The following is a 25,633-nucleotide window of genomic DNA, read 5'->3' on the forward strand; positions in this document are numbered from 1 at the left end:
GAATTCTTGAGACGTGTGCCGCCTCCTGTCCGCCTCTACTTAGCAGATAAAGAAGAAACCGACTACCTGAAGTGTGCTAAGTCGGCTGACACTTACAGCCTCATCCACCGGCTGACACCTGAACCATCCTCCAGTAAGAAGTCGTGGTACAGTTACGAGAAGGTGAGCCCCGATCAAGCTGGTTCACAACTGTACTGCAAGTATTGTAGACTCTATGGACATACCATAGACAAGTGTGGTAAGTCTCAATACAAGGGAACCACTGACCAACAACGACCCAAACCAACTCCTCCTAAGTCCGGTAAGCCTGTGATGAATGTTGGTGTTGATGTTAATGATCTTTCTCTTTTCAGTAACCACCTGTATACTGGAACTGTCTCTGCCAACGGTTCAAATCCGGAGGGACGTTTCAAATTGAAGATCTTGAGGGACACAGCGGCTCTACAATCGATCATCTTGAAGTCGGCTGTGCCCAACATAGTCTACACCGGGGAAACAGTCTTCATCACTGACCTCACTGCTACCACTCCATACCCTCTCGCCAGAGTCCACCTGGATTGTCCCTACGTGAACGGGGAAGTCCAAGTCGCCGTCAGGGAAAAGCCTTTTCCCATGCCTGGAGTGCAACTTCTCCTAGGCAACGACTTGGCAGAAGACCTGCAACCGACCAACCTGATCGTCATGGACAAACCCCAGGTGTGTAACTCTGTGCCAATAAATCCTATTCTCGAGTATGTTCCAGCAGAGGTTCAAGAGAGTGATGAAGTTTCTCCTCCGGTTCTCGTGACCACCCGTGCACAAGCCGCACGTCCACAGCCAGCTGACTCTACTGCTACCGCTGTCCCTCAAGACCCTCAGAAACTACCCCCGCATCTGACCAAGTTGGAGTTCCGTAAGTTGCAGAGGGAAGATCTTACTTTAACACCATTGTTTTTCCAGGCTGAGACTCAACCCGACAGTATTCCTGGGTTCTTCCTAGAGAACGACTTGCTCTACCGCAGATATAGACCCAGTAAACTGAAGGAGGAGGACGATTGGGCCAACACCGAACAACTTGTGATTCCCACCAGCCTGCGGCCCACTATTCTACACCTGGCCCACGGAGCATTCTCCCACTACGGCTTCAACAAGACTTACCATGGGATTCGTCAAGACTACTACTGGCCAGGTATGGTAAATAACGTCAAACAGTACGTAAAACAGTGTCATACATGTCAGATGGCAGGCAAACCGAACGTCTCCATTCCCAGAGCACCACTGATTCCCATACAGGTGCCTGCGGAACCTTTCCACAGACTCATAATAGACTGTGTTGGTCCTTTACCTCGGACCAGTTCAGGTAACGCCTACATCCTAACCATCCTGTGTCCTACCACCAGATTTCCCATAGCAGTTCCAGTGAAGAACATCACGGCTGCTACGGTTATCAAACATCTATTGAAGATCTTCACTCAATACGGATTTCCCAGGGAGATTCAAAGTGACTGTGGCACCAACTTCACCAGTGATCTCTTCAAAAGGACACTGGAGGAGTTCAACATCAAACAGGTATTGTCCAGCCCCTATCATCCTGCTTCACAGGGTTCTCTTGAACGTAGTCATCAGACCATCAAAGCACTCTTGAAAAAGTTTTGTAGTGAAACCTCAAAGGATTGGGATAAGCAGATTGACCTAATAATGTGTATTTTCAGAAGTCTCCCCAATGAGTCCCTAGGAGTATCTCCTTATGAGATGCTCTACGGCCGTAAGTGCCGTACTCCCCTTAAGGCTTTCAAAGACTCTCTCAGAGATGCCACCTTCAGTGAGCATCAGAATGTGCCCCAGTTTCTTCAAAACCTTCAACACATTCTAGAGAGAGTCCACCGCTTTGCTCATGATAATCTATTGAAAGCCCAGGTGAGAATGAAGACTCATTACGACCAGACCAGCAAAGTAAGAAAATTCAAGCCGGGAGACTTCGTCCTTGCTTATTTCCCTATCCCAGGTTCACCTTTACAAAACAGATTTTCAGGACCCTACTGCGTCAAAGAGTGCAGGAATAACAACACATACGTCATAGAGACTCCAGATAGGCGGCGGAAGACCCAGCTGTGCCACGTCAACCTCCTGAAGCAATATAATGGTACTCCTCCCACTGTCTTGATTAATTGTTCTACCTTCACAGAACCCTACATCCACAGTGAGACCATCCCGGCTTCTTCTCCCGAAAGCACTGACAAGGAGTCGGCGCTTTCTAATTCCAAAATCCTTAATGATCTTCCCAAATGCTTTCAGGATAATAATCGTGCTCCTATGCCCTCTTCTAATTCCACTCTCACCTCGTCAGATAAGCCCTTCATCCTCCATGTCGACGCCAATGGTACCGACGTGGGTGGTGTCGTGATGCAGCAACGAGGCGAGAAGAATACACCTGTCAGCGACTACTGCTACAAGGATCTACGGAACAATTGGCAAGGAGCTACTCTTCCTCATCCTGAAGCTTCAGCACTTCACTCCACACCTGAAAAGTGCTCGGTCCACCATCAATACGGACCACACCACCCTACACCTCCTGCAGCACGCCCACTTCTCATCTCAACGTCTTCTACTATGGGCTTGCTAACTGCAGAAATTCAACCTGGAGACACGCTATACCAAGAGTCTGACAACATCTTAGCCCATGATCTCTCCAGAGTTTATGAAGTAGAAGCGACTCCATCCATTACTCCACCACATAACGACGTACTTCTTCCAGAACCGCAGGCTTCGGGGGAGAGTTGTGACGATAATCTCCTTCAAGAGATTGAGCCTGCTCTTCCCTTCATAATTACGTCGTCACAATTATATAAAAGACTATGGAAGAAATGTCCAACAACGACAACAACACCAGCACCAGCAAGGCTTGCCAGGGTGAGCAGAAACGTATGCAACCAGCCACCTGTTCGAACTCCAACCACCAAACTACCCGTTGATCGCTACGGCTCCGCTGATTGGTCGCCGGTCTGGCTGCACCTGCACTCGCCCCCAATACTACCTGATGTCTGGGGTCGCCCCAACATCAGTCCTCAGAATGTTCCGTGCTTTCGTAGCCAGCACTCCTCCCAGCTAGACTCTAGAGTGTACTGAGAGAGGTGGTGGCTTTAAGCCAATATTCCAGCACCTCCCACTTAACTTTTGTGTTGCACTTCTTATTATTTTGCCTTAACGTAACTTTCATTGTGTCATTTCAGTATTCTTATTATTTTGATTCATTGATTTTATTATACATATTTGTTTGTGCATTATTTTCATGTTTTGATTTATTTAACGTAATTAAAATTTCATTGTTAAAGTTTTACTTGTGTTTTGTGTGTCTTCTCCTTACCTTACCACAGACGAAGTTCCAGTTTTTCTATTTTTTTTTTATAACTATGTGACGAGGCCATACCCCTAGCCTTAAACAGCCGAACACCAACGCGTTACCGTCTCATAATTTGCATCATCAGCAAACATTGAGAGGAATGAGTTTATACCCTCTGGAAGATCGTTTACATATATTAGAATCAGGATGGGTCCAAGTTCAAAGCCCGGTGGGACTCCGCTGATGACATTTCGACACTCTGATGACTTCCCCTTAACAGTTACTCGCTGTTTCTTGATGCTTAGATACTCCCTTATCCACTAGAGTACCTTACCTTTTACTCCTGCCTGTTGCTCCAACTTTTGTAACAGCCTTTTGTGGAATACTGTGTCAAATGCTTTCTGACAGTCCAAGAAAATGCAGTCTGCCCACCCTTCTCTTTCTAGCCTAATTTGTGTTACTTGGTCATATAATTCTATTAAACCTGTGAGGCACGATTTATCATCTCTGAAACCATGCTGGTGGTGTGTTACAAAGCTATTTCCCTTCAGATGCTCTACGAGCCTTTCCTCACTATCTTCTCCATCATCTTGCATGTTATACAAGTCAGGGAAACTGGGCTATAGTTCAGAGCCTCTTCCCTGTCACCCTCTTTGTATATTGGGACGACAATAGCTGTCTTCCAACTTTCCGGTAGCTCTCCTGTTTCCAGTGACCTGTTATACACCATAGAGAGTGGCACACTTAAGGCTTCTGCACCTTCCTTTAGTATCCATGATGAGATTCTGTCAGGCCCAACAGCCTTTGTCACGTTCACCTCTAACAGATTCCTTTTGACCTCATCACTGGTGAGGTCAAATTGGTCCAAGGTTGCTTGGTTTGCCTTCTCATTTAGTACAGAGGATTCTCCGTGTTCTTCTGTGAAAATCTCCTGAAATATCTTGTTGAGTTCTTCGCACACCTCCTTGTCAATCTCTGTGTATCTGTTCTAGCCCTCTTCTCACCTATTTTCCTCCTGACGTGGCTGTGGAGCAGTTTTGGCTGGGTCTTAGCTGTACTTGCAAATGTCATTTTCATATTGTGTCTCTGCTTCTCTCCTCACTCTGAGGTACTCATTTCTTGCCCTTTGGTATTTCTCTCTGCTCTCTGGTGTTCTGTTATTCCTGTAGTTTCTCCAAGTTCTTTTACTCAATTTCTTAGCTATCTTACATTCCCGGTTGAACATTGGATTCTTCTGTTGTTTTTCGTTTTTCTCCTCTTGAACTGGCATAAACTTGTCTGCAGTTTCCTGGCACTTCTTCTTCTTAAAGGGGTGACAAAATCCATCATATCCTGCACAGTCTTCTCTCTGAGTTCTGTTTCCCATGGTATTCCCTTTAGGAAGTTCTTCATCTCGTCATATTTTCCTCTTCGGTAATTTAGTCTTTTCCTTTCCGATCGCATGGGTTCGGAGAGTGATTGCGATGTCAGTATTAGCTGAGGTAATGATATCAGTGGTATTAGTAGTGATAATAATATCAGTGTTAGCAGTGACAAAACTAAACATCTTAAAAGGTTATGATTAACTTAGTAACATTCACTTAATCACAATAATTAAGTTCGCAAGATGTTACTCCTGTTTATGTTTACTGGGTGATGGATTTTCTGTGGTGCTCGACGACCCTCAACATGAAATGCTTCTGCATGTTGCAGTGTCTTTCACCACTTTAAAGACATTGATTGAGTTGTTAATGACATCTCTACAGTTTTCCTCCACATCGTCAACCCAAACAATCTTAAGAATGTCTTTGTAAGGCATGTGAGAAGGTCTCTCACGTCTTTATTTTGAAAGACTAGGTTTTCTTTCTAATTCGTTTCAATTATTTCTTCCGTTCTGGTTTCTCCAAATTCATTAACGTTTTTTTCTTTTTCTGCCAGAGTAATACGTTCTTCCAGGAAAGGAAAGTCAATATTTATTTCTCACACACACTAAAAGTCCCTCCTAGCCGCCTTCAACGCACTATCCTTGATATCTTTATGTGGGTAACAGTTTACATTTTAAATCTTGTTCAAGTCATTCTTTGGTGCCTATCGACTTACAAGTGCATAATGCGAAAACCGGACACTTGTGAATCTGAAAAAACTATTTTTCTCATTCCCGTCAGTTTCTCAAACAGTCGACTCCAGTTGTTCATTAAACAGGACATTCTTAAGTACATAGATGCCCTTTGTTATCTACCTCACTTGATGGAGGGCTCTGGGAGACCTGAATTCGAATTCAGTCTCAGAACAATCTCCAGGAAAGGGAACAGTCTAATGTAAAAACTGTAATCTTCTCGTTGATGATTTGCATCTTTGAAGACTTTTCAGGGTAGTTAACCATTTTCATGTGTTGATCATCTAGAAACACTTTAACGGGATCTTCTTCATCTGACTTAATCGTACATTACTTCTTATCAACTAAATCCGGACTTTTTTAACTAAGGAAAGCATGTGGAGTGTGTAACCCCCACTAAATATTACTCATTTTGTCTAAAATTTGAATAAATAGAGAGGAAAATGATACAATGTTACGAACCCGGATCCAGCGTCCGAGCCTGGAGCAGTGACGACCATGCCATCTGTGGGTCAGCTCCCGAAACCCCCTCAAAACGGACGACGACACCTGGTGAGGGCAACGTGTACTGGCTACGAGGGCCAGTTGCCAGTCCTGTTCAGCGCTCAACACAGCCGCTGCTGACCTCTGGTGAGGTGGTGCTCAGACACCAGCGCCATCTATGGAGTGGATAGGTGGGCGTTTGTGTCTGAGCCTGTAAGTGAGGTGCCTTAATGTGTCCCAGTTATTGATGACGTGTCTGCTTACAGAGTCGACCTGGGACTGCTGTGATGGGAGTTGAGTCAGTCTACCCGAGGCAGCCGTCTCCATACCTTGTGCTTTGCTGCAGCAGTTGTGAAGTCGTCCCCCCGGAAGAACACTGTGGTGTGTTAGTCTGCCAGTGGAGTGGCAGTAAAAGGATTACCCGGGACCGACTGTTGGAGACGATCATCCACTGGGGTATTGAGGACAGGAGCGTGATTTGTGGTGTCACACGAGGCTCCTGTCTAGGGCGTTCCCCTTATATCGTTCGTGGAGTGGCCTGACCAGCGATTGCGGGTCCGGAACCTGCCAGCAGACCGGCTGGATTTGTGGTTGACGGCCTCCACGGCGGTCCCCCCAGTAGACCTGTGTTTTGGCTGACCTGTGGCCAGGGTAGGCTCAGCTTCTCAGAAGGATTCGTTGTGAGGCCACGAAGAAGCACCGAGGACTCAGCACCGAGAGTTTTGGCACCAGAGTCTTCAGCAGAAGACAACGATTGTGGATAATCCCCTTGTATAGTGTTAATACCCCTCCCCCTGTGTAACCTTTTTATATATTATTTATTGCTGGCGGACATTATATTATATTAAGTTCTTAACTTTCTTTCCCTTCCCCCTTTGAGTTTCTTGCGTCACGGATCACATCCCTTGAAAGCCTCTGCTGGCTTGGGGTCGGATACTACTTACTCTAATAACATCAGAGTGAGAACCCCGTTGCGTCCCGAGAGGGCCGTAACATACAAAAATAGTAACTTTGGAGAATTCTATTGCAAAGACGCCAGACGAATGATAATTTTGTTTAACAGACCCACCTTCATGGAGAGGCGAACAGCAAAGCAAAACTTGGCAGCGGTTTACCGTTCTCAAATTGTGTGGATGTGGATTTGTGGCCTAAAAGCTCGAGAAATAACCCTGGAGGTGGGAGTGAGCCTCACCACAGTATACCGGTGGATCCGACGGTGGCAGATGGAAGTGACAGTGAGAAGACGTCCCTACGGTGGTGGGAGGTTCCAGACCTGCTGTGGAGAAAGGTACCCAGGTGACCTCGGCCGGACCTGCGCAGCCTCTCTGGAGGCAGACTGCATTCACAGTTTCAAATGTAGATATGTAGATCCCAATCGGCTTATAAACAACTGTTGACTGCCAGTTGAAAGGCGGGACTAAAGAGCCCAAGCTCATAGTTCGTCTTCATGATAGGACTCTCAGCAAGCTCTCATGAAAGAACTCGCAACTCTCTTGCATAATAGAACTCAATGCTTACCCTCATCACAGAACACATAGTTGGTTTTCATGATAGAGGTTATCTTCTTGAAGTTATTTTGAGATGATTTCGGGGCTTTTTAGTGTCCCCGCTGCCCGGTCCTCGACCAGGCCTCCACCTCCAAGAAGCAGCCCGTGACAGCTGACTAACACCCAGGTACCTATTTTACTGCTAGGTAACAGGGGCATAGGGTGAAAGAAACTCTGCTCATTGTTTCTCGCCGGCGCCTGGGATCGAACCCAGGACCACAGGATCACAAGTCCAGCGTGCTGTCTGCTCGGTCGACCGGCTCCGCTCTCTCATAACTCGCTCACATCATAGAACATATGGTTCGCACTCGTAAGAGCTCACGCTCTTGAGAGAAATCATAACTCGCTCTTATCATAGAACACATAGCTCATCCTCACGAGAGAACATATTGTTCGCCCTCATAATAGAACACATAGCTCTCCCTCATGAGAACATATTGTTCGCCCTCATAATAGAACACATAGCTCTCCCTTAAGATAGAACTCATAGCTCGATCATATGACTGAACTCACAACTTTCCCTCATGATTGAATTCACAGCTCCCTCTCATAGAAGTAATTATATGAATAAGAAAGTGTGTTATATGTTTATGATTAAGTTTTATTTCAAGAACTGCAAGTGTGTTTAGGTAGGAATGGGATAAGAAGGAAGCTGTTTTATCTTGTTTAGACTTTAGACAATAAACTCAGTGAGAGAATTAGTGTTTTCTTTACCATTGTAAATTTCCATCATGTAAACATGCTGTGCGTCAGTTTACAAGATTAGACTGTGCCAAGAAGCAAAAACGAAAAGCACGAGGGAGTGAATGAAATACAGAACGCAGAGGACAGAGAAAAACCGGAATAGATGCAACAGGGTCAGGAATGATTACATAAATATACTCTTAAAATATTTATAAAAATACTTTGTGAGGATATTTTCTTTCTGATAAAGAATACCAAAAGTAACTATAACAATTATATTGCCGCTTAAAGAAAGATACACCCAAGACTCCATGATAATCATATAAAAAGATAAATGACAGTGAACCTCCACTTGACTAGGCTATCTTGAGGTTATCTTGAGATGATTTCGGGGCTTTAGTGTCCCCGCTGCCCGGTCCTCGACCAGGCCTCCACCCCCAGGAAGCAGCCCGTGACAGCTGACTAACTCCCAGGTACCTATTTACTGCTAGGTAACAGGGGCATTCAGGGTGAAAGAAACTTTGCCTATTTGTTTCTGCTTCGTGCCCCCTCCCCGCTCAGCTCGTTGTCGCCGTGTGGGGGCTTCGTGGGCGGCTGCCGGAGTGTGATGCTCCTTAGGGCAGTCCTCTGTCCTTTTCTAGCCTTGTGCTCCTGCTGCCGTCCTCTCCAATTCTGCTGGGCACCTTTTCCTTTTCCTTCTGTTTCGTTTTTCTCCCCCCTCTTCTCCTATCTGCTTGCCGTTTCCTGCCGACCTTTTGCTCGTTCTGGTTCTTCCATGGCCTTCTTCTATTTTGATGCCCGGGTGCTTGAGGAGGCATACTCATGCACCCGTAGAACTGCAGTACCCGACGTCGAGAGCGAGGGGAACCTTTTATTGTCAATCCCCACTTCGTCACTGAACCCGATCTCGACGGACTGTCGGTTTCTTAAGGTGGCGTTTGTGGGGCGTATACTCACGACGCACCCCTAGGAGGCCCCGACAAGATCGGCGATAGCTTCTTGTTGGGTGTCCTGCCTCTAATTGTGGCTCCATGGTGGGTGTGGGGGCACATTCGTGAGTGAATTCTTCTTTTCGTCAAGATGATAACCCCTGTTTCGGCTGCTTCTGGCTTACCTTCTCAGGCTCGTGGGGTGGGCGACCAAGCCCCCGAGTCGGTCCGTATTGGAAGACCGGGCTCTGTAGCCTCCGCTGCATTGGGCCCCGACCTTGCTCCTCCTTTGGCCTCTCTGACTCCTTCCCCTGGCTCCCCTCCCTCCTCTGTGGTTGGGTCGAGCCCCAAGCCCCCAGTGGTGACTACCTCGTCCCCTGGCGCGGCTCCTTCTCTAGTTGTAACTACTGCGCCTTTTAACCCCTCTCTGGGGGTTCTCACCACCGTCCTCGTCACGGCCGCCCTCGCTCGATTCCTTCCAGCTCTGCTACCTATCAAGCCTTGTTTGGTCCCGCTTCGTGGGCCAAATATTTTGATCTCCTCCCTCTTGATTCTGCGCCTCCTGACGATTTCTCCCTTCATCGACATCTCATTGATTCCGTGGATGCCTCCATTACTTTCAACCCCACTCGTCTCGGTACACGTGTCGTTGCTGCTCCTTCTCAGGATGCTGCTTCCCGCTTGGCTGCCTTATCCTGCCTTGGCGAGACCCCCGTTCGGGTCTCGAAGAACGCTCAGTTGAATGCCAGTGTTGGCACTATTTTGCTCCCGCCCCATGTTGCAACCGGTGTTCGGGACCTGCGCGACTGCCACGACGATATTCGACATATCCTCGCTGCCCAGGGCCATTCTATTCTCCAGGTGGACACGTTTACTCGTCCCCCTCGTGGTGGTCGCCGTCAACCCCTCCGGGTTGTGAAGATTACCTTTGATGGTAGGACCCTTCCACCCTCTGTCATTCTTGCTGGTGCCAGGTGCTCTGTCCAGGAGTACATTCCTTCTCCTCGGCTCTGCAACAAGTGCTGGAGGTTTGGGCATGGTGCCCTCCGCTGCTCCGGGACTGTCTCTCTCTGTCCTTTGTGTGGTGGCGAAGGTCACTCTAAGTCGGAGTGCACTTCTCCCCAGGCTCGTTGCCTCAACTGCGGTGAGGCCCATCCTACCTTCTCCCGTGCGTGTGTCCATTACAAGCTTGAGGCAGCCGTCCTCAACCTGAAGCACCGGGAGCGTTTATCTTTTCCTGAGGCGAGGCGCCAGGTTCGCCGGCTCCCGCCTTATGCTAATATCTCTTATGCTCGCGTGTTGCGCTCTTCCTCTCCTCGTCCTTCCCGCCTTCCTCAGACTCACAACCGTTTCCGGGCCTTGGACCCTGATGCGCCCACTGCCCCCTCCTCTGTTCCTTTGGGTTCTCTCCCGAAGGATCCTCCTCCTGGTCCTCTGTCTGGGGTTCCCCTTCCTTCTACCCGGTCTGTCGTGTCTTCTGTGTCTTCTTCCTCGTCTCCCTCCGATCCTCTTCCTCCATCTATCGGCTCTCCCCACCGCCTGTCGGTGCGGGCGGATGTCCATTGCTCTCCTAACGGCCGTCGTGTGTGCTCTCGTTCGGCTTCTCCTGTTGAGACACTGAAATCCGTTGCCCGGTACGTATTTGCTGGGACACCGGTCTCTTTAAGTCAGAAGCGTAAGCCTGGCTCCTCTCCTTACTCCTCCCCGGCGGGTAAGAAGGCTTCGCTTTCTTCCTCAGCTCCTCCTTCTGGCTCTGTTGCTCCTTCCCCTCCCGTTTCAGTGCTTGCGCCCCCTGTTCCTGCTATGGAGGTTTCTTTGGCCCCTGCTTCCCTTTCGGTTGCTGCTCTTGCTGGGGTGCGCTCCCCTCTTTCTACTCCCCCTCCTCCTGCTGCTGTCCTTGCTGGCTCCTCTCCGTTGTCTCCTCCTCTTCCTCCTCCTCCTCCTCCTCCGGACCCTGCCCGCCCACCTCTGATCTGTTCTCCCGTTTCCTTCCCTCCGTCTTTGCTCAGTTTACCCATGCCCCCTAGCCCTGACTTTGCTGACCCTGATCCCGACCCTGATATTCTTTAACGTGCTCTGTTGCTCTTTCGCCTTTGTTTCTTCCTTGTTCTCTGTTTTTGTCCTTTCTCTTCTCGTCGTTGTCCATTCTTCAATGGAACGTTCGAGGTTATTACGCCAATTTCCTCGAACTCCAACTTCTGATTTCGCGGTTTTCGCCCCTTTGTGTCTGTCTCCAGGAGCCAATGCTTGGTGCTCGTCCTGGTCGTTTTCGTGGTTATTCCTTTCTCTCCCCCACCCCAGCCATTGCTGGGGCTTCTAATTCTTCTGCTCTCTTGATTCGGGCTGATGTTCCCTTTGTTCCTTTACTTTTTCCTTCGCCTCTCCATTGTTCTGCTGCTCGTATCTTTGTGGGGAAATGGTACACAGTTTGTTCCATTTATCTCCCCCCGAGTGTCCCGCTCTCTCTTCCTGATATGAAACACCTCCTGGACTCCTTGCAGGAGCCTGTGCTCCTGCTGGGTGACTTCAATTGTCGTCATTCTCTTTGGGGTGACGTTCTGACGAATACCCGGGGTCGCCTCCTTGAGCCGTTTCTCCTCTCTTCTTCCCTGTCTCTTCTGAATTCTGGTGAGCCCACTCATTTGGACTCTCGAACTCGCACCCTTTCTTGTCTTGATCTTTCTCTCTGCTCTTCTTCTCTTTACTTAGATTTCACGTGGCAGGTTCTTGATGACCTCCATGGTAGTGATCATTTCCCCATCCTTGTTTCCTTTTTCTCTTTTCGCCCTTCCCTCTCTTTCCCTAGGTGGCAGTTTGCTAAGGCAGACTGGACCCTATTTACCCTCAGTGCTGCTCTCCTTGACCTCTCCCTTTTGCCTCTCTCTCGCGCTCTCCTCCTTTTTCATGACACTGTCTTCAACGCTGCCCTCCGCTCTATTCCTCGCTCTTCCTCTCGGGGTCCACGGAAGTGCGTTCCCTGGTGGAATGCGGACTGTGCTCGGGCTGTCCGCTGTAAGCGTGCAGCCTGGAAGAGGCACCGCCGTAGGCAGACGACCGATTCTTTTCTTTTCTTTCGGAAAGCGAGTGCGGTGGCCCGTAGGGCCATCCGTACGGCTAAACGTGAATGTTGGGCATCTTATGTCTCAACAATTACGTCCGAGACCCCTCTGGCCCAGATCTGGAAGCGTATCCGCAAGATAGCGGGTAAGTTCGTTCCCGATGTTTCACCGGTCCTTCACTGTCATGTTCACAGAAAATGGTACCATCCGTTTTCTATGTGCGGCGGCTGGGACGCCAGAGAGAGAGAGGTAAACAAGAGAGCGTACAGGACGCCCGCCAAGCTTGGTAGCTACTAGTCATGTAATCATATTAAGTATTAAAGTCAGTAACCAAGCAATGACTTTACATCAACCCTACAACCAAGACTTCCTCAGTAACACACAAACACCACATTGGCGACGAGGATGAACTGTGAACGCAGGTATTTGTTCAGTTTCAAACACAAGGGAGAAGCATGCTGCCTGGAGGAGGAAGAGAAGCTGTGAGCGCCATACCCGATGCTGTATGCTAACCGATGCTCCAATGCTGTGTGCTAAACGATGCTGTGTGCTAACCAATGCTGTGTGCTACCCAAGCTGTGTGCTACCCTAGCTGTGCTGAAGAAACTGTGTACTGAGGAATCTGCCGACGTTGTGTACGAAACGACACTTTGATGTGTACAAAACCTGATGTTTTGGTTACGAAACGACGCTTCGTGCTACAAAATTCATCACACTGAATTGACTGCTGTACCAACTGCTGCACCAACTGCTGCACCAACTGCTGTACCAACTGCTGTACCAACTGCTGCTGTGCCAACTGCTGTGCTGCTGCTGTGAGTAGGAACAACACATGTACACAAGGGCTAGGTAAGAAGTCAGTTGCTGCTATATTGTGCACTGTTGTGAACTTTTGCATTAAAATGCTTGTGTGCTTTGCAAAATTAAAGTAATTACAGTGAATTCTTGACTAACATATACAGTGCAGTAAGTGTTTAATATTCGGAGAAACATTTAAGTGATAAGTTACATTTATTCAGTAAAAATGGCAAATATACCTCAGTTTCCTGCATTTGATCCTGACTGTGACCAGACAAACCTGTCACAGAGGTGGGTCAAATGGCTTAAAAGGTTTGAAAATTTGTTGATAGTTTCTGACATCAAAAGTGCTGAAAGAAAGCGTGCCTTTCTACTTCATTATGCAGGTGATAGAGTTTGTGACATCTTTGACACACTGAAAGACACTGGTGGTGCCAAAGATTATGACACTGCCAAAGCCAAACTAACAGAGCATTTCAAACGAAGGCAAAATACTGCAATGGAAATTATGCATTTCAGGAGAGCAAAACAACTCTCTAATGAAACTGTGGATCAATACCACACACGTCTGCAGGGTTTAGCAGCCCATTGTGAGTTTGCTGATGTTGACAAAGAAATCAAACAGCAAATAATTGAAACATGCACATCTACACGTCTCCGCCGAAGAGCTCTAGAACTTGTTGATGATGAAAGTTCTCTTACCAAGATACTGGATATTGCTCGTCGAATGGAAGATGCTGCACGTGATGCTCGTGTCATGGAGTGCAGTGCCAATAACGGTTCTGCCACTGTTACTAACAGTGATGAGGTATGTAAAGTTCAGGGAGGACATCGTAATCAAAGAAGACATGCCAAACCTAACAGTAAATTTAGCCGAGAACCACGTCACAACTGGGGTCAAGGAACAAGGCTCAAGCAGTCACAACGACCCACATCAGAGGGTGTCAACAATAAATGTTACAATTGTGGAGGAGACTACCCACACCAAGATAATGTTTGTCCTGATCAAGGTAAGAAGTGCTATGAGTGTGGAAAACTAGGTCATTTTGGTGCTATGTGTCGTTCAGCACAAAAGAAACCACAGTCAATGAATAAAAGCACTGTACGAGGATCAGGTCATAGGGGTCGAGGTGGTAAACACAATATTGCACCTCAAATCAAGAATGTTAACAATGTACAAGACAACATTTCATTACAACCAGTCTCAGATGACAGTGAATGTGATTATACTTATGGAGTACAAGCAATCACAGAATGGAATGATCTTCCAAACAACCCAGAGACATGTGTATACATTGCTGGTATTTGTCTCAAGGTTCTCATTGACACTGGATCAAACATTGACACCATTGCTGAGTGCCACTATGAAAAAATTAAAAAACAGTTCCCAAAGCTTGAGAACTATAATGGCAAAGCCACTGCCTATGCTTCAAAGGTAGCCTTGCCAGTGATTGGAACTTTCACTGCAGAGATTAAGTCAAAGAATGCAATGCTCATTACTACATTCCATGTTGTTAGGAATGCAAAGGAGTCTTTACTCAGTTACAAGACTTCAACCAAATTGGGGATACTTCAGCTTTCTAATGCTGTAGCAGTGGAATCTGCAAACAATGTTGATGCTATTGTTGCTGAATTTTCTGATCGATTTAAATCCATAGGTTGTTATACTGATAGCAAAGTACATCTGCATATCAACCCAGATGTAATTCCAGTTGCCCAACCACATCGCCGACAACCATTCCATACTCGCAAGAAAGTCGATGCCGAACTGGATAGGCTGATAGAACTAGATATCATTGAACCAGTAACAGGCCCAACACCATGGGTAAGCCCAATTGTCACTCCACCAAAGCCGAAGAATCCAGATGAGATACGCATTTGTGTGGACATGCGTGTTCCCAACAAGGCAATAATGCGTGAACGCCATCCTACACCGACTGTAGATGATATGATCTACCGCTTGAATGGTGCAACTGTATTCAGCAAGTTAGATTTAAACAAGGGCTATCATCAGCTTGAACTTGATGAGGAGAGTCGATTCATCACAACGTTTACGACACATCGAGGTCTGTATAGGTACAAGCGCCTGAGTTTTGGTATCAACAGTGCTGCCGAGGTATTCCAGCACATCATCAGCCAGGTATTGCAAGACATACCTAATGCTGACAACATGTCTGATGACATCATTGTTTATGGCCGTACCCAAGCTGAACACGACAAAGCTCTTCGTGCAACATTGCAACGCTTACGAGAAAAGAATCTGACGTTAAGCCGAGCAAAGTGTGAGTTCAATCAACATAAAATTGAATTCTTTGGACATGTACTTAGTGACAAAGGTCTGTCTCCAGATCCTAAGAAAGTTGCAGATATCAAGAATGCTGCACCTCCTTCAACGTCCACTGAAGTACATAGTTTTCTGGGAATGGCAAACTACTGTTCTCGCTTCATTCCAGATTTTGCTACCATTACGAAGCCTCTACGTGAGCTCCTGAAGAAAAACGCATCATGGTACTGGAGCGATATCGAGCAAAATGCATTTGATGCTGTGAAAGATGCACTAGTAGAGAATGCGACTGCTGCATACTTTGATCCATCAATGGACACTGAATTAACGGTGGATGCTAGTCCTGTTGGATTAGGTGCTGTTTTAGCCCAACACAAACCTGGTCAACCAGATTCCAGAGTAGTAATTGCCTACGCCAGCCGTTCTCTCACAGATGTTGAGCAACGATACAGTCAGACAGAGAAGGAAGCTCTTGCTCTTGTATGGGGCTGTGAACACTTCAATGTGTATCTGCTTGGTGCACCCTTCACCACGATAGTCACTGACCACAAACCGTTGGAGACCATCTTCAATAATCCAAAGTCCAAACCACCAGCTCGCATTGAGAGATGGGCTCTTCGTCTGCAACCATACAACTTTACGGTGAAATACAAGCCGGGTGCAGGCAATCCCGCTGATTACATCAGTCGACATCCTGTCAACAGTTTCACCATCACCAAGCATCAGCAAGTTGCCGAGGAATATGTACACTCTGTAACCTGTGATGCAGTCCCTAAGGCTCTTACTCTTGATGAAATCCGTACTGCAACCCTAGAGGACCCAACTCTGCAAGCAACAGTGGATGCATTGACTAAGAAAAAGTTTCCACGCATCCCACCCTCAGGAGTTGACCAAGATGCATTCAAAGCACTTGAACGCATCCAGACAGAATTAAGTGTTACGCAACAACGCGACACTGTGCTGCGAGGTACTCGTATCGTGATTCCAGCTGTTCTCCAGCAACGTGCTCTGAAGCTTGCACATCAAGGACACCAAGGTCTTGTTAGGACGAAACAGCTGCTACGAGAAAAGGTGTGGTTTCCTGGCATTGATCGTCAAGCAAAGGATATGCATGATGCCTGTGTCCCTTGCCAAGCTGCAGTGGATACTTCAAGACCAACACCTCTACAACCTTCACCACTACCTGCTGCACCATGGACGGAAGTATCGATGGACTTCTGCGGACCACTACCAACTGGAGAGTACTTGATGGTAGTCATTGATGATCACTCACGTTATCCAGAAGTAGAAATCATCACTTCCACATCTGCAAAGGCTGTCATCCCGAAACTCGACAAGATCTTTTCAAACTTTGGCATTCCCGAAGTTGTCAAGACAGACAATGGACCGCCATTCAATGGACAAGACTTCGTCAACTTTTCTGAGCATATTGGATTCAAACACCGCCGTGTGATGCCACTACATCCTCAAGCAAATGGAGAAGTTGAGAGATTCATGCAACCTCTCATGAAAGCGGTACGCTGTGCTCATGCCGAAGGACGATCCTGGAAACAAGCTATGTATGCTTTTCTCAGGAACTACCGTGCAACACCACATGGAACACTGGGCAAGTCGCCTGGCGAACTTTTATTTGGACGTCCTATGAGAATCGCACTACCCGTCATGCCAGCCGAGGTAACGGATAAACGTCTCGCTCAGAAGGATGCACTAGCCAAGGGCAAAATAAAAATTGCTCATGATCAACGTGCAAAGGAACAGTTCATAAAGGTTGGAGACACTGTTCTCGTTAAAAAGAAAAAAGAGGGAAAGTTAGATATGCCGTATGATACAAAACCATATAAAGTGATTAGTGTAAAAGGAACTATGGTAACAGCTAGTAATAGAGATCATAGTATAACACGTAATATGGCTTATTTCAAAGTGATTCCAACTAGTGTAGAAAATGATGAAGTGCAAAGTCGTGCAAAAGAAAAAGAAAAAAACAGTTATAACCCGACAAACAATTCATCAAGGGATGTTATTGCATTTAAGGACTCTCGTCCTAAACGTCATGTTAAACGCCCTACACGATTTGATGATTAATTGTGTTCCTATGTAATGCAAAATATTTACTTGTCATGCTGAACTAAATTTAATATTGTTTGAATAATGCAGATATCTCATTCAATATTTTGTAACTTTGTATTACAGTTTCTTTCATGTTTGTTTAACATTGCATATGTATTTTTAACATTGAAATCCTTTGTGGAAAAGATTAAGTTGTTTAAATTCTTTGTGTGCTTAATTAATGTTAAATGTATGCAGTATCTCTTGATATGGTAATAACTTACTTTGTGTCAATAACTTTGCTTTGTGCTACAAGCATGGTAGACATCCTGTATTCATTCTTTTTAAAGAAAAGGAGGGATGTCATGTTCACAGAAAATGGTACCATCCGTTTTCTATGTGCGGCGGCTGGGACGCCAGAGAGAGAGAGGTAAACAAGAGAGCGTACAGGACGCCCGCCAAGCTTGGTAGCTACTAGTCATGTAATCATATTAAGTATTAAAGTCAGTAACCAAGCAATGACTTTACATCAACCCTACAACCAAGACTTCCTCAGTAACACACAAACACCACATTCACCTCCATGATACTCTTGTGGCGGACCCGTTGCAGGTCGCTTCCGAACTGGGTTCCCACTTTTCTTCTGTTAGCTCTGGTCTTCATCTTCCCCAATCTTTCCTTCTTCGTAAACCTGTCCTTGAGTCTCGTCCTTTAGATTTCTGCACTCATCTTCAGCTTCCCTATAATGATCCCTTCTCTCTCTCTGAACTTCGTTCTGCCCTGGCCCTCTGCGGTTCTATGGCGGCGGGCTCCGATGGTATTCATTATGAGATGCTTCGCCATCTCCCTCCGAGCACGTCTCAGTATTTACTGAGTCTGTATAATCGGATCTGGGAGTCGTCGTCAGTCCCTGAGGACTGGCTCGATGTCGTTGTCCTCCCTGTTCGCAAACCGGGGTCTCTGGGTACTTCCCCTAAGGACTTTCGCCCTATTGCTCTCACAAGTTGTGTCTGCAAACGCTTTGAACGTATGGTTAACGTTCGTCTGATGTGGTTCCTGGAACACCATCACCTCCTCTCCCCTTCTCAATTTGGTTTCCGCAAGTGCCACAGCGCGACAGATGTCCTGGTGAACTTGGAGGTCTATATTCGTACTGCTTTTGCTGCGAAGACCTCCGTTGTTGCCGTCCTTTTTGACCTAGAAAAGGCTTACGACACCACTTGGCGTTATCATATCCTATCTCAACTTCATTCTTTTGGCCTTCGTGGTCATCTCCCTCTCTTTCTCCGCAGCTTCCTCTCTCGTCGTTCCTTTCGGGTGCGCCTTGGTACCGCTCTCTCTCCCTCTTTTCAGCAATACGAAGGTGTGCCCCAGGGTAGTGTTCTGAGCACTACTCTTTTTCTTGTTGCCCTCAATGGTCTTCTTTCCTCTCTTCCTTCTGGTGTCTTCTCCGCTCTCTATGTCGATGATCTTACCCTTTGTTGTCAGGGTGATGATTCGCCTCTCCTTCAACGCCGGCTTCAACTTGCAATTGATGCCGTGTCGTCTTGGGCCACAGGTCATGGCTTCAAGTTCTCTACTTCTAAGACTTGTGCCATGACTTTTACGCGGAAACGGGTTGTTCTTCGTCCCTCTTTGTCACTTTATGGTCATCCCCTTGAATACAAAGATTCCGCGAAGCTTTTGGGGTTATTCCTTGACACTCGTTTGTCTTGGTCTCCCCATATCTCTTACCTCCGTGTTGAGTGCTCTAAGGCCCTTACCCTCCTTCGGGTCTTGTCCCATACTTCTTGGGGGGCAGATAGGCGCACTCTCCTTGCTTTACATTCCTCTCTCGTCCTGTCTAAGCTCGATTATGGTTGCCCTGCTTACTCGTCTGCTTCTCCTTCTACTCTTCGCCGTCTTGATGCTTTGCACCATACTGGGTTGCGCCTCAGTTCTGGTGCCTTTCGTTCGACTCCCATCCTTAGCTTATATGTTGACACTGGCTTCCTGTCTCTCCAGGACCGCCGTGATAGCTACTGTCTTCGCTATCTTGCGCGGTGCTTGCAACATCCTTCCTCTCGCCTCTGTCGTGCTTTAACTTTTACCCCTCCTGCGGTTCCTGTTCCTCTTCACCACCTCCCTCTTTCTGTCCGGTTATCTCGCTTACAGGATTCTCTCTCCGTTCGTATTTCTGATGTTTCTCCTCGTGTTGTTCCTTCTTTGCCCCCGTGGAGGGTCCCTCTTCCGCGGTTTTGTACTTCCTTGACCCGTATCACTAAAGCTTTTACCCCTCCTACGGTTCTAAAACGCCTTTTCCTCGAGCACTTTTCTTCTCACTCCCGCTCCGTTTCTGTCTTCACCGATGGGTCTAAGTCAGCGGACGGTGTTGGCTACTCTGTTGTTTTTCCTGATCGCACTTATATGTGTCGCTTGCCTCCGGAGACTAGCATCTTTACAGCGGAACTTTATGCTATTCTCTATGCTCTTCGTCTCCTGCTTTCTCGTTGTCAGTCTTCCTTTGTGGTTGTTGTTGACTCTCGTAGTGCCCTCATGGCTCTCGGGTCCTTTAATCCGGTTCATCCAGTAGTTGTCGAGATCCAGCATTGGCTGTTTCTCGTTCACAGTAAATTTAAGTCGGTTGAGTTTTGTTGGGTTCCCAGCCATATTGGTGTGTCTTTAAATGAGCGTGCGGATGCTGCCGCTAAGGAAGCTGTCCGCTCTTGTCCCATCTCTCGTAAAGGCATTCCGTATTCCGACTTTTACCCGGTTATCAATTCCTCAGTCCTTACCCGTTGGCAGGCTTCTTGGTTGTCTGTTACTGGTAACAAGCTACGTACTCTTAAATGTTGTGTTTCCTCGTGGCCGTCCTCCTTCCACCGTAACCGGCGGTGGAAAACAGCTCTGGCGAGGTTGCGTATTGGCCATACTCGCTTAACCCATGGTCACTTGATGGAGCGCCGCCCTGCTCCTTATTGTCCTAGTTGCATTGTCCCTCTTACGGTCGTGCATGTCCTTCTTGAATGCCCTGACTTCCAGGACGAGCGTGTGTCTTGCTTTCCGACCGCCCCTCGCGGTCACCTGTCCCTCGATAGAATTCTTGGTGACTCGGATACTTTTGATATCGTTCGCCTTATGCGTTTTTGTTCTCGTATTGGCATCCTTGGTGATATTTAGCGCCCTCTGATTATTTTGCGTATTTGATGGTGCTACATAGCCTTCCCGGTTTGGTGCCTTCTTTTGATAATTACTTACTTACTTCTGCTTCGTGCGGGAATCGAACCCGCGCCACAGAATTACGAGTCCTGCGCGCTATCCACCAGGCTACGAGGCCACTGCTCAAAGAAAAGGAGAATATACATGAAATGATGAGGAACATAATCCCATCTTCCATGGAGTGTTCACAACTGAACCTGCACAGCCCCCAGTGACAGAAAAGAAGGTTACTCTAGATAATAAACTATTAAATATTGAGGCAACAGTATGGGACGAAAGGAAACAACTAGCATCACTAGACGAAACTAAAGCTATTTTTGATAATGTTTGACAAGATAATGTATCATCATGGATGTTAAAAGAAGTAGCACAGGCCCTTAGAATACTTCTTGCACTGACCTCTAATGAGTGACTCACAAAGGGTGAGTGACCCAGCTGCTAGAAGAAGGGAAATGCGGTACCAATTTACAAGAAAGGAGATAGAGAGGATACATGTAAAGTGATTGTGTGTGATCGACACACAATCAACTTGATAATAGTCCAGGACGGAACGAAACGTCGTCGTCCCTTCATCTTCTAGTTTATGGTTTGGTCAACATTCTTCAGCCACGTTATTGTGACTCATCATCTGCACACAAAACTTGACTTCTGGCCTGAAACAATTTTAATCTTTTGTACAATTAACTTTGTAGATGCAAGGTGAAAATAGTAACAAGCAAATCTAAACATTCGCAGGCTTATAATAGCACATATGGCCTGAATAAGCCCCAAGAATGCATATTAGGCCTAGGAGAGATTACATTAGGTTGTATAGTTACTGGTATAGTTTTTAAATTTTCATTTAAATATTAAAAATTATGAAATGTACGGTAGACCAATAGTTGTTATAAGTGTTTTCTTTTTTGGAGGATATTTTGATAATGTCTTATGCATTTCATGTGACATTTTAAATGTAGTCTAACATTGACTTTTTTATTCATGGATTTAAAAAGTTAAATTTCATTTCAATTGTATATGTATAACTGGGTTTTCCAGTTTTCTAAAGTTACTATTTTCATATCATTTTGCTCTCTTTTCATCTAAGTGACTCATTAACCAAATTTTAGACAAACTGGGTAATATTTAGAGGGTTACACACTTCAGTTCCTTTTCTTACTTAAACAAACATTGGAATTTAGTCGATAAGAAGTAATTTACGATTATGTTGGATGAAGAAGATCCCGTTAAAGTGTTTCTAGATGATCAACACATGAAAATGGTTAACTACCTAGAAAAATCTTGGAAGATGCAAACCATCATCGAGAGGATTACAGATTTTTTACATTTGTCTGTTCTCTTTCCTGGAGATTGTTCTGGGATTGAATTCGAATTTAGGTCTCCAGTTGCCCTACATTAAGAGTGGTGGATAACAAGGCCATCTATATACTTACGATTGTCCTGTTCAATGAACAACTGGAGTTAACTGTTTGAGAACTGACAGGAATCAGAAAAGTAGTATATTTTTTCAGATTTACAAATGTCCGGTTGTCGCATTATGCAATTGAAAGTCGATGGGCACAAAAGAATGACTTGGACATAATTTAACATGTGAACTGTTACTCAGATAAGGATGTCAAGGACACTGCTTTGAAGGCGGCTAGGAGGACTTCTAGTGTGTGTGAGAAATAAATGTTGACTTGCCTTTCCTGGAAGAATGTATTACTCTGGCAGAGAAAAAAAAAACATTCCAGAATTTGGAGAAGCCAGAACGGAAGATATAATGGAAACAGTTAGAGAGAAAACCTTGTCTTTCAAAATAAAGACTTGAGAGACCTCATCTCATGCCTTACAAAGACAATCTTTAGATTATTTGGGTTGGCGACGTGAAGGAATACTGCAGAGATGCCATAAACAACTCAGTCAATGTCTTTAAAGTGGTGAAAGACACTGCAATAAGGAGCATTGCCCTGATAAAGAAATTTAACGAATCAGTCAGGGACGAATAGAAGAAGCATTTCCTATTGAGAATCGTTAAGCATCACAGAATGTCCGTCACCCAATAAACAAAAGCAGGAGTTACATCTTGTGGGCTTAACTATTGTGATTAAGTAAATGATACTAAGTTAATCATAAAATTTTTAGATGTTTAGATTTGTCACTGCTGCAACTGATATCATTACAACTGTTACTACCACTGATATCATTACAACAGCTACCACTGAAATCAGTACCCCAACTACGACTTATATCATTATCACAGTCCCCACTGGTCTCATTACCATTGCTACTACCACTGATATCATTACCACAGCTACCACTAATATCATGTCCATAGCTACCACTGATATCATTACTAGAACTGCCACTTACATCTTTTCCACAGTCACCACTGGTGACTGTGGAAAAAAATTAGAGAAAATATATTAATTCAGGAAAACTTGGCTTATTAGGCAAATCGGGCCTTGCATAGTAGGCCTTGCATATATTCACAGGCTCATTATAACACCTTAGTTCTAAATAAGGCCCAAGGAGGCATTTATATATATATATATATATATATATATATATATATATATATATATATATATATATATATATATATATATATATGTATTAGTATATTTTGGTAGCAGTCTTTCCTGTAGACATATATTATTAAATATGACCGAAAAAGTAAGATTAATAATTCTAACACGAATTTTCTCAATCTTTCGTACATTTCGTTTCACTGTTGGAGGTAAATCAAAAATCAATTCTCCAAAATTCATTTTTATTTCTAGTCTGACGCGACACGAGCGCGTTTCGTAAAACTTATTACATTTTTAAAGACTTTAGTTCACAAATACACAACTGAATAGAACTTACACATCTCCGATTTTATATCTACATTTGAGTGAGGTGGAAGGGGTGATGTGACATTAACACAAGACAGAACAAGATGTGGTATTAATAGGGTATTAATTTCATCAACACAAGACAAAACAAGAGTATTAATAGGGTATTAATTTCATCAACACAAGACAGAACACGAAACAATGGATATTGAATAGAAGTGTTTGTAGAAAGCCTATTGGTCCATATATCTTGATGCTTCTATATTGGAGCGGAGTCTTGAGGTGGGTAGAATATATTTGTTGTGCAATAATTGGCTGTTGATTGCTGGTGTTGACTTCTTGATGTGTAGTGCCTCGCAAACGTCAAGCCGCCTGCTATCGCTGTATCTATCGATGATTTCTGTGTTGTTTACTAGGATTTCTCTGGCGATGGTTTGGTTGTGGGAAGAGATTATATGTTCCTTAATGGAGCCCTGTTGCTTATGCATCGTTAAACGCCTAGAAAGAGATGTTGTTGTCTTGCCTATATACTGGGTTTTTTGGAGCTTACAGTCCCCAAGAGGGCATTTGAAGGCATAGACGACGTTAGTCTCTTTTAAAGCGTTCTGTTTTGTGTCTGGAGAGTTTCTCATGAGTAGGCTGGCCGTTTTTCTGGTTTTATAGTAAATCGTCAGTTGTATCCTCTGATTTTTGTCTGTAGGGATAACGTTTCTATTAACAATATCTTTCAGGACCCTTTCCTCCGTTTAATGAGCTGTGGAAAAGAAGTTCCTGTAAAATAGTCTAATAGGGGGTGTAGGTGTTGTGTTAGTTGTCTCTTCAGAGGTTGCATGGCTTTTCACTTTCCTTCTTATGATGTCTTCGACGAAACCATTGGAGAAGCTGTTATTGACTAGGACCTGCCTTACCCTACAGAGTTCTTCGTCGACTTGCTTCCAATCTCTTCCCACAACCAAACCATCGCCAGAGAAATCCTAGTAAACAACACAGAAATCATCGATAGATACAGCGATAGCAGGCGGCTTGGCGTTTGCGAGGCACTACACATCAAGAAGTCAACACCAGCAATCAACAGCCAATTATTGCACAACTATATTCTACCCACCTCAAGACTCCGCTCCAATATAGAAGCATCAAGAAATATGGACCAATAGGCTTTCTACAAACACTTCTATTCAATATCCATTGTTTCGTGTTCTGTCTTGTGTTGATGAAATTAATACCCTATTAATACTCTTGTTATGTCTTGTGTTGATGAAATTAATACCCTATTAATACCACATCTTGTTCTGTCTTGTGTTAATGCCACATCACCCCTTCCACCTCACTCAAATGTAGATATAAAATCGGAGATGCGTAAGTTGTATTCAGTTGTGTATTTGTGAACTAAAGTCTTTGAAAATGTAATAAGTTTTACGAAACGCGCTCGTGTCGCGTCAGACTAGAAATAAAAATGAATTTTGGAGAATTGATTTTTGATTTACCTCCAACAGTGAAACGAAATGTACGAAAGATTGAGAAAATTCGTGTTAGAATTATTAATCTTACTTTTTCGGTCATATTTAATAATATATATATATATATATATATAATATATATATATATATATATATATATATATATATATATATATATATATATATATATATATATATATATATATATATATATATATATATATATATATATATATATATATGCCTCATTGGGCCTTATTTAGAACTAAGGTGTTATAATGAGCCTGTGAATGTTTATATTTGCTAGATATTATTTTCTTGTAGCCTCTACAAATGTAATTGTACACAAGAACAAAATTGTTGGAGGCCAGGGTCCAGATTCACGAAGCAGTTACCCAAGCACTTACGAACCTGTATGTCTTTTCTTAATCTTTGGCGGCATTATTTCAATTATTAAACAGGTAATGAACTCTAAAGTACAAGGAGGCTGTTTATAAACATTACACCAGTTGATTGAGAGGTTGTCATGCATGTAAACTGTTTAATAAATGTAACCAAAGCTATCAAACATTAAGGAAAGATGTACACGTTTGTAAGTACCTGCGTAACAGCTTCGTGAATCTCCTGAAGTCAATTTTTGTATGCAGATGATGAGTCACAATAACGAGGCTGAAGAATGTTGCCCAAACCACACACTAGAAGATGAACAGACGACGACGTTTCGGTCCGTCCTGGACTATTATCAAGTCAATTGTGTCGATCACTCACAATCACTTTACCTGTATCTTTTCTATTTCCATTTTTGTAAACTGGTACTGCCATTGCCTTCTTCCAGCAGCTTGGCCACTCACCCCTTTGTGAGTGACATGTTGAAGGTCATTGCTAGAGGTATTCTAAGGGCCTGTGCTACTTCTTTTATCA

The 25,633-nt window shown here is 44.9% G+C and overlaps 1 protein-coding gene across 1 annotated transcript in view; it reads right to left on the reverse strand.

Moving 5' to 3' along the window:
- The window catches only part of LOC138352319 (uncharacterized), a 37,244-nt gene extending 12,090 nt beyond the window's left edge, over positions 1 to 25,154 (reverse strand). The window contains exons 1-2 of the mRNA XM_069304700.1: positions 25,124 to 25,154; positions 22,653 to 22,817 (exon numbers count right to left, since the gene is read on the reverse strand). Coding sequence (XP_069160801.1) covers positions 22,653 to 22,817; positions 25,124 to 25,154 — 196 coding nt within the window. The remainder of the gene's footprint in view (positions 1 to 22,652; positions 22,818 to 25,123) is intronic.
- Positions 25,155 to 25,633: the final 479 nt, after the last annotated feature.

Source organism: Procambarus clarkii, chromosome 53 (genome assembly GCF_040958095.1).
Source record: "Procambarus clarkii isolate CNS0578487 chromosome 53, FALCON_Pclarkii_2.0, whole genome shotgun sequence".
NCBI lineage: Eukaryota > Metazoa > Arthropoda > Malacostraca > Decapoda > Cambaridae > Procambarus > Procambarus clarkii.